The sequence below is a fragment of the Sprattus sprattus genome (assembly GCF_963457725.1).
Source record: "Sprattus sprattus genome assembly, chromosome: 3".
In the NCBI taxonomy this organism is placed as follows: domain Eukaryota; kingdom Metazoa; phylum Chordata; class Actinopteri; order Clupeiformes; family Clupeidae; genus Sprattus; species Sprattus sprattus.
The window spans coordinates 54,557,869-54,567,868 of NC_137922.1; the positions used below are offsets into that span (position 1 = coordinate 54,557,869).

The following is a 10,000-nucleotide window of genomic DNA, read 5'->3' on the forward strand; positions in this document are numbered from 1 at the left end:
CTCTCTTCCACCCCCTCTCTCTCTTCGTCTGTTTCTCCCTCTCTCTCTATCTCTCCTCCTCTCTCTCCCTCTCTCTCCCATCTCTCTCTGTCCTCCTCCTCTCTCTCCTCCTACCTCCCCCTCTCTCTCTCCTCCTCTCTCTACCTCTCTCTCCCATCTCTCTCTGTCCTCCTCCTCTCTCTCCTCCTCTCTCTCCCCCTCTCTCTCTCCTCCTCTCTCTCTCTCCCATCTCTCTCCTCCTCTCTCCCCCCCCTCTCTCTCTCCTCCTCTCTCCCCCCCCCCCTCTCTCTCTCTCTCCCGTCTCTCTTCGTCTCCTCTTGGCGAGACAAACGGCAGTCGCTAAAGGACAAAGAGGGTTAGAATGAAATTAGCATTTTAACTGATCATTAAAGCTGATTGAGCTAGATTGTCGACAGAGATATTATGAAATGCCACGTGCAATCTAAGGGCATATCCTCAGACAGATGCATGTGATTGGTGATACACTTACCTCTTTCTTTCTCTCTTTCTTTGTACTATCTCCCTCTCTCTTTCCGACTCATCCTCCTCAGTGATTGGTTGGGCTCGGTGGGAGATACTGGAGAAGAGTTTGGCCTCATGTGGAGGAGTGTGTGTGTGATTGTGAGTGTGCGTGTGCGTGTGCGTGTGCGTGTGCGTGTGCGTTTGCGTGTGCGTGTGAGTGTGAGTGTGCGTGTGCGTGTGCGTGTGCGTGTGCGTGTGCGTTTGCGTGTGCGTGTGCGTGTGCGCGTGCGCGTGTGCGTGTGAGTGTGTGTGCGTGTGTGTAGAAGTGGGATACTGTCTGGCTGCTCTTTGCATTGTTGACTCAAACTGGCTTATCTGGGGAGCCAAGGCTGTTTTTTTGTCTGTTGGTTTTACCACCAGTATGGCTTGGGCACGACATGTGGATGTGACATTGTGGATGTCACACACCTACACACTCACACACACACACACACACACACACACACACACACACACACACACACACACACACACACACACACACACACACACACACACACACAGATGATGATGGATGACACTGCGTGCCACAGGAAGACTCCTGATGCGTCAGTAATTGACTGACCTCTTGTGTTTTGATTGACCAATGAAACTTAATTGACGCGGAATCACCCCTTTTCACCGATGCTACTTGTCAATAATCTTCTGCCCAGTGACAGACGCTCTCCAGGAATGCCTTGGCTCATTAGAAGCATTATTTTGGTGTCATGCGGGGCTCTGAGAATAACAGGGAATGAGTTCTCTGAGAGATCCGAAATTGAATGAGACAATATTTTGATGGGTTTTGTAATAGAAATGTAAAATAAATCTGAAATCCCCTTACTGCAGGGATGTGTCTGCATGCATCTTGTGTGATTTGGGTATTTCAGGAGAATTTAGTTTCATATAATTATAGTTTTCAATTTCGTGTCTCTCTACTATCAATTTGAACCTACTTCTCCTCCACCTCCTTCCTCCTCCCCTCTCCTATCCCACTCATTCTCTCTCTCTCTCTTTCTATCGGTCTATCTCACTCATTCTCTCTCTCTCTCTTTCTATCGGTCTATCTCACTCATTCTCTCTCTCTCTCTTTCTATCGGTCTATCTCACTCATTCTCTCTCTCTCTCTTTCTATCGGTCTATCTCACTCATTCTCTCTCTCTCTCTTTCTATCGGTCTATCTCACTCATTCTCTCTCTCTCTCTTTCTATCGGTCTATCTCACTCATTCTCTCTCTCTCTCTTTCTATCGGTCTATCCCACTCATTCTCTCTCTCTCTCTTTCTATCGGTCTATCCCACTCATTCTCTCTCTCTCTCTTTCTATCGGTCTATCCCACTCATTCTCTCTCTCTCTCTTTCTATCGGTCTATCTCACTCATTCTCTCTTTTCCATTCTCTCTCTCTATATATCTATCTATCTATCTCTCTTTCTCTCTTTATCTAGTAAACTATCTTGCTTGTTATCTCTTTATCTATCTATCTATCTTTCTATCTCTCTCTCTCTCTCTCTCTCTCTCTCTTTATCAAGTTATCCATCTAGCTAGTTATCTTTCTATCTGTCTATCTCTTTCTCTATCTAGCTATTTATCTATCTATCCCTCTCTCTCTCTCTCTATCTAGTTATCTATCCATCTAGTTATCTCTATCTCTCTCTCCATCTAGTTATTCATCTCTCTATATCTCACTCTTTCTCTCTTTCAGCTCCATGACGGTGCGTAAGGGTAAGAGGGGCGTGTCCATCCAGGAGCACATGGCCATAGATGTCTGTCCTGGTCCCATCCGGCCAATCAGACAGATCTCTGCCTACTTCCCCCGCCTCTCCCCCACCTCCTCCATCTCTGATTCGCTGTCACCCAACCAGGCCGGCTGCCTGTCCCCGTTGCCGGGGGGAGGCGGGGCCTCGGCGGGTGTCGGGCTGCTGTTGCCCGGAGCGACAGGAGGAGGGGCGGGGACACTCTCCATGATGAGTAGCGTGGACGCGTCCATAGAGATTGACAGCGGAGACAGCGACGACAACAGTGAGTCCCGCCGAATGGACACTCCCACCAGTGGACATGGGTTCACTGGTCCAATCAGTTGTGTTTCGATTGTCAATGACCCCCCAACTCATTATCTGATTCTTAACAGTGGACGCATCAGCTGTTTCCTTCACTGGCTGCAGTCTAATCAGATCTGAGGAGTTTAGGTTTATCGATCAATATATCAGTTAATAGTCTTAATCTCTGATAGAAGATTTTTTATGAATTCGTTTTATGATCACAGAGGAATAGGCAGAGCACATTCTTCAGCATTCTCAATACTGGAGCGTTAGCAGAGTTTCTTAGAGCAACATTACTAATACTAGCACTATTATTAATAATAATAATAATAATAATAATAATAATATAAAGCATTCATAAACAACTATCAATATCCCTCTGTGACTGGAGAGATTGAGCCTTGTAGAACCTGATAATGTAATAATTTCCCGATAATGTAATAACTCCCGATAATGTAATACAAATTCCTTTATAAGTCCCTAAAACATGTAATAAAACCTGATAATGTAATAATACCCCGATAATGTAATAAAGTGCAGGTTAGCCTCAATTTTGCGGAACCTGATAATGTAATAATTACCTGATATTGTAATAACTTTGGTTGGTGCTGTAGCATCAGGTCTCCAGTTTCAGAGGTCCAAACAGTCACACTGTTTGGGCACTGTAAATCATGCAATAATGGCAAGCAATCATGAGGGGGCCTATTAGCCTAGAAATCTAGACGCCCCTAGCGGCAGCAAATTTTATTTGCAGCCAGGGACCATCTGGTCAACTGTCGTTGTTTTGTGCGGCTGAAAATCCAAACTGTACCAGGCCAATCAAATCGTCTTTTGTCATTCGGCAGTCGCTCGGATTGGTTGTAGCGCCATTCCTGTTGCGTGGCATTGCGTGCAGAGGCAACTTAACAGACAACCGTTAATCCCGCCCACACTGAAAATCGTGTTGTGCCAGACCCTTGTACAGCTTCTTGCTGTACAGGTTTGGCTTGCGAGGCTAAAGGCCTATACCATTGGGATCAAAATATGAGCAAAACAATAGTGGGTGGTTGTCTACACAGCATCACTACTTGGTCTGAATAACTGGTGTCCCAACATTTCAGCACTGACCAAAGTTTTTACAATATCAGGAATTTATTACATTATCAGGTTCTGCAAAATTGAGGCTAACCTCATAATGTAATAACTTCCAATTAATGTAACATTTTATTACATTATTGGTATGGCGATTGTTACATTATTGGGAAATGCACTTTATTACATTATTGGGATATTATTACATTATCAGGTTTTATTACATCTTTTAGGGACTTATGAGGCATTTTTTATTACATTATCAGGGTTATTACGTTATCAGGAAATTATTACATTATCAGGTTCTACAAGCCTCATTCTCGAATGCTGTTAAGAACAAGTAAGGAAGACATTTCTTCTGAACTCCACTTACGAGGTTTTCGGGACAATTTGGCATTCAGGAAAGTTCTCATATGGGATGCGTTCTGAGCTGAACAGATTTTAAGAACGCTAAATAGCAGTCGTAAATCACCCAGATTTTTCTTAAGGGCTGAATTTGTGAGAAATCGTTGGTGATTGCGTTGACATCAACTCTACAGACATCTTAACATAGACATATTTAAATAATTATAATTATAATAAATACGAGAATATTTGTATCATTAACAATTACATTTCACGTTTGAGGTCATGATTCTACGAGGCATCGTGATGTCCTAAAATATAAAAAGCTGCAAAACACTGCAAAATAGGCACTAAACACTAAACTAAATCTTTTCTTACGTTGGTCTTCCGAAGTTCGGAAGTAAATATTAAAGAAGACACTTAAGAAAACGTTTGAGAATGAGGCCTACTGTTTTTATTCTGAATAAATATTTGGAAAGAAATTTGATATATTTTGGCATAATCTAGGACTTTTAGTGATGTTTATTTAGTATAAAATGATTACACTAAATACGAGAACCAGTGAAACTACCCCTCACACTAAAAGGTCAGTACTGCTAATTAATACCAGAAGCCTTTTCCCCAGAAGTCAACACGGGATTTGGAGCTGATAAGCCAGCTAGACACATCTTTAACAAACCAGATTTTCTTCCCGAGAATGTCCATTGATTAGGTGATCAATAGATTGATTGCTGTGTAATCAATGTCTGTGGTCATTTCTTTTTAGCATCACTGGGGACTCTGGAGTTTGATCTTCGCTACGAGACGGAAACCAGCTCGCTGCACTGCACTCTGATCCGAGCTAAGGTACAAGCATCTTTTCAAAACACTCTTCCTTTCCTGCAAGCTAAGGTACAAGCACCTGTTCATAACTGCACTCTGATCCGAGCTAAGTTACAAGCACCTGTTCAAAACACTCTTCCTTTCCGGTGAGCTAAGTCACAAGCACCTGTTCCAAATGGTCTTTCTTTCCTGTAAGTCACAGTGGACTGAAAAAAAAAGCCTCTCTCATCACCGATCTCATCCCCCATTTGTTCTCCCAGAACCGCACAAGGCTTTCTTTATGTGCGTCATTCTCATTTCTGTTCCACAAGGTAATGCGTGCTCCGTGCGGCACCGGCCGGCTGATCTGTGTTTGGTGATTCTCTGCGGCGGGTTTGCATCGATCCGTCTGCCCTAGTGTGAGGCCCCGACCAGAGGGAAGCGGGGTCCGGCCCAGATTTGGCGCTAATGCGGCCCAGATGCGGCCCAGATTCGGCGCCGGTGCAGCCCAGATGTGTGCGGCGCTGTCTGTGGCCATTCTAAAAACAGTCCTTTGATGGCTGAACACATTCATTTGACAGAGTGTGGCCTGCAGCGCTGGACTCGTCACACATGCTGTTTGATGGCTCCATCTCATCACGTCTCATCGCTTTTACAACCTGTTCTTTCTCTCTCTATCGCTCTCTCTCTCTCTCTCTCTCTCTCTCTCTCTCTCTATCTCTCTTCTGTTCCTGTGTTCCCTGTCTCTTTCTTCTGCTCTCTTTCTCTTCATCTTCTCTCATGGTTGATGTTCTCTGCCCTCCACTGTTCTCTCTCTCTCTCCCTCCCTCTCTCTCTCTCTCTCTCTATCCTATCTCTCTCTCTCTAACTATATCCTATCTCTCTCTCTCTATCTATCTCTCTCTCTCTATCCTATCTCTCTCTCTCTATCTCTCTCTCTTACTCTCTCTCTATCTCTATCTTCTCTTTCTCTCTCTATCATATCGCTCTCCCTCTCTCTCTCTCTCTCTATCATATCGCTCTCCCTCTCTCTCTCTCTTATCTTATCACCTCTTATTCCCTTGCTTTGTTTCATTTTCACCCCTGTTATTCATGTGGCCTTTTAATTCCATTTCATCCTTTGATTTCAAAATGGCCGGAGATGGTAGTCCCTATAGCAGCTGAAGAAAGAAATGATATCTCAAGGAGACACCAAATTGTACATGTCAAGATTTCTCCATTTCTCTTACAAGTCCTCTCTCTTTTTCTTTCTCATTTCTCTCCTTCACTGTATCTTTCTCTTTCTCTTTGTCTCTCTCTCAGGGTCTTAAACCCATGGATTTCAACGGCTTGGCAGACCCTTACGTGAAATTGCACCTCCTCCCTGGTGCCTGCAAGGTCTGTTCTCTTTTCTCTTTTCCTCTCTTCACATCTTCTCTCTTCTCTTCTGTCCTCTCTCTCTCTATCCCCCCCTCTCTCTCTCTCTCTCTTTCTCTCTCGCCTCTGACTCCAGATGAAGCATCAGGGTGCCACACAGCCATCAGTCATATTAATAGAACCCCCCCCCCCCCACACACACACACACAAACAGAAACGCACACACACACACACACACACACACACACACACACACACACACACACACACACACACACACACACACACACAAGCGCATGTGCATACTCACACACACACACACACACACACACACACACACACACACAGACACACACACACACACACATAGACACACACACACACACACACACACACATACACACTAACACACAGACACACACACCACACACACATTTTAGCGAAAAAACGAATTCAGGTTTTTTGTTTTTACAGTATTTCTCTGTTCCTAAAACACATTTTTTCAAAGCATGCCTCGGTTTCTCTTAGCTCTAAACACAAATCCCAAAACCACTCACACAAAATGCAAAACCCTTTATATCTCTTGCAAAATGACACTTTGGTTTCAAAACACTATTATATCACCTCAAAAGGGCATTTTGTTTTCAAACAACAAACACAGACCATTATTTGAGTAGACATTCTAAGCATTGATTGAACACTGATGTGCTCAATGGAAAACACTACTATGAAATGGGAAAACACTAGTATGAAGGCCTTATCAGGAGTATTATGCCTTTTCATCTCCAGTGTTACTGTACGCTTTCTTCTGTTGTAAAATATTGTAACTGTATAATGTTTTAACTCAAAAATGAAAGAAAAATGTAAAACAATAAAAGGACAAAAAAACTAGACTGCATCCTGTTCTTGCTCAAGACAATATCGACAATTGTTGTGTTGTGAAACATCTGAAAATAAAGCTTGATTTGAACATTTGATTGGATTACAATACAGTACAGTAATGTTTCTGTGCTGATAGGACGTAATCAGTTGTGGAAACGTATATGACTTACTTGCACATAGTCATATCATACTGTAATTGTTTGACTCTATCAGAGTTTTTGTCAAAAGGCACCCTGTACACCTGCTTCATTCTCAAGATGTTCTGCCTTAGAACATGGTCCACTGTGGCTAGGCTCTTTGTATTGATGTTTAGGAATATGTCTTGGTCATCAATGGTTGCACTTTGTATTTGTTTACGTATACTGTAATTTTACAAATACAGTACAATGTAAAATATTCTACAGTAAAATACAAGAATACTATGCTCCTGATACAGTAAGGCATTCAAACTAGTGTTTTACTGTCATAGTAGTGTTTCTTACCCATTCTCTCTTCTGAATGTCCGGAGAATCGGTGCAACTGAGAAGCGGCTTATGTTTGGTTGAACCCTCTGGCCAGCCTTGCCAGCCTCCTGCATGGTCAAACCCATGTTGACCACATGGTTGAACACATTGGCCTGAATCTCATCAGAGATACAGTAATGGCTCTCCGTCTTGCTCTTCCTCTTCATCATTTTCCTCCTCCTCCTCCTCTTACTCTCACTCCTCTGCCCCTCTGATCACCACTCACTTCAATGTTGCCATAAATTGTTCTCCAAACTAGGAGCTAAAGTTTTGATTTCAAATTGCACAACAGCTTTGGAAATGGAAGTTTTGTCATTTGATTAGCAGTGTTTTCTGTTTGAACACAATGAGGTTTTGGCATTGATGAAGCATGCAAAGTAGAGAGGATGGTGTTTAGTGTTTTGAAGAAAATGTGGTTAACAATTGAAAACTGTGTCTAAAGCAGAGAATTGTGTGTTGTGGTTTGAAGAAAGTGCGGTTAACAATTGAAATCTGTGTTTAAAGCAGAGAATTGTGCTTAAAGTTTAGCAGAATTGGTTTAGGGAGTTGGCACTTGGGTTTAGTGTTCAGAGAAACCGAGGCATGTTTTGAAAAATGTCACTGCAGAAAATCCCCCACCCACAATATCTACAGTAGTCTGCAAACGAGGCAAACCAACAGATCAAAAAAGTGTGTTCTTGGTGGCATGATAGCTGTTTGACCTGAAATATTTGTGGAATACGAGGGATTGCGGGGGTTAAAAAAATTAAGTATAGATTTTTTTCTAGTATATTCTAGTATAGTACACTTCTAGTGGTAGACTCACGGGGTTGTTCCATTTATTGTACTGGGAATAAAAGTGTCTGGACACTTGTTGCTGTAATTTAGTATACCACAGAAAATTAAGCATAGAGCTGTCATGAAGCATTTAGCAGAACTTCATATTTACTGTATTCTATTGTATAATATATTATAAATAAATAATATTATAGTATATAATTATAATATACATTACATTTCAAATGTACTGTGTTTGTTTGGTATCACATGCATGTGTTGCTAGGGCGTTGCTAGGGAAGTCAGAGGTGTAATACTTCTTTCTTTAACACTAAACTATGCAAAAACAGAGAATACAGCAACACATAATATATGCATTTTGCAATGCTTCAAGTTGTTTGTGTAGTTGAGTTAATTGTTCATTGAGATGAAGTAGTTTTATGGGAAAGATCATATGCTATAGTTACGGCAGTGTGAGTCAGCGTTGGGTGAAGTATGAAGTGTTTTGGTGGTTGTAATGCATTTTACACCAAGGGTTACGTAACTGATGTGCTCATGTGTGTGTTTATAAAGCCCAGTGTGTGAGGGGTTTTGAAAAAGTGGACATGGAATTGAGACAAGTGTGGAAATGATTGGAAAAAAACGTGCTTAGAAGCTGTTGCCAGCCGTCTTTTTTCTGGAGAAATTGCAGAAGTATTTGGTAGCATCAGTATTTAGCTTTGGTCGTGGCTGGGTTCGTGGCTGTGGTCGTGGCTGTGGTCGTGGCTGGGTTCGTGGCTGTGGTCGTGGCTGTGGTTGTGGTTGTGGTTGTGGTTGTGGTTGTGGCTGTGGTCGTGGCTGTGGTCGTGGTCGTGGTCGTGGTTGTGGTCGTGGCTGTGGTCGTGGTCGTGGGCCTGGTTGTGGTTGTGGTTGTGGTTGTGGTCGGGGCTGTGGTCGTGGTCGTGGGCCTGGTTGTGGTTGTGGTTGTGGTTGTGGTCGGGGCTGTGGTCGTGGCTGTGGTCGTGGCTGTGGTCGTGGTTGTGGTTGTGGCTGGGTTCGTGGCTGTGGTCGTGGCTGTGGTCGTGGCTGTGGTCGTGGTTGTGGTTGTGGCTGGGTTCGTGGCTGTGGTCGGGGCTGTGGTCGTGGCTGTGGTCGTGGCTGTGGTCGTGGTTGTGGTTGTGGCTGGGTTCGTGGCTGTGGTCGTGGCTGTGGTCGTGGCTGTGGTCGTGGTTGTGGTTGTGGCTGGGTTCGTGGCTGTGGTCGTGGTTGTGGTTGTGGTCGTGGTCGGGGCTGTGGTAAAGGTTGTGCTTCTGGTTCCAGGCGAATAAGCTGAAGACTAAGACGGTGCGGAACACTCTGAACCCCTCGTGGAACGAGACTTTGACCTACTGCGGCATCACGGAGGAAGACATGTATAGGAAGACCCTCAGGTAACCTGCATGTTTGTTCTTTGTCTCTCTCTGTCTCTCTGCTTTTTCTTTCTTTCTTTCTTTCTTTCTTTTTCTCACATTCATTCATTCTTTCTTCCTGTGTCCGTGTCAATCTCTGTCTGCTTTTCTTGTTCAATTTTCATCACTCATGACCTCCACATGATCCTTCATCTCCATATTTCTTTCCAGAAATATTCTCCTACTTGCAATCTCTCTTTCTTTTTTCTCTGTCTGACTTTCTCTCATTCTCTTTCTCATCCCCACTCCCTCTTTCTTTCCATCACTCTCTACTCTCTCTTTTATTCTCTCATCACTGCCATTCCTCCCCTCTCTCCCT

The 10,000-nt window shown here is 43.4% G+C and overlaps 1 protein-coding gene across 1 annotated transcript in view; it reads left to right on the forward strand.

The window, feature by feature from the left end:
- Positions 1-2,207: 2,207 nt before the first annotated feature.
- LOC308361826 (double C2-like domain-containing protein alpha) overlaps positions 2,208-10,000 on the forward strand; it is a gene marked incomplete at both ends in the record, with an annotated part of 30,845 nt that continues 23,052 nt past the window's right edge. The window contains 4 exons of the mRNA XM_080834284.1: positions 2,208-2,520; positions 4,723-4,802; positions 6,060-6,134; positions 9,554-9,663. Coding sequence (XP_080690410.1) covers positions 2,208-2,520; positions 4,723-4,802; positions 6,060-6,134; positions 9,554-9,663 — 578 coding nt within the window. The remainder of the gene's footprint in view (positions 2,521-4,722; positions 4,803-6,059; positions 6,135-9,553; positions 9,664-10,000) is intronic.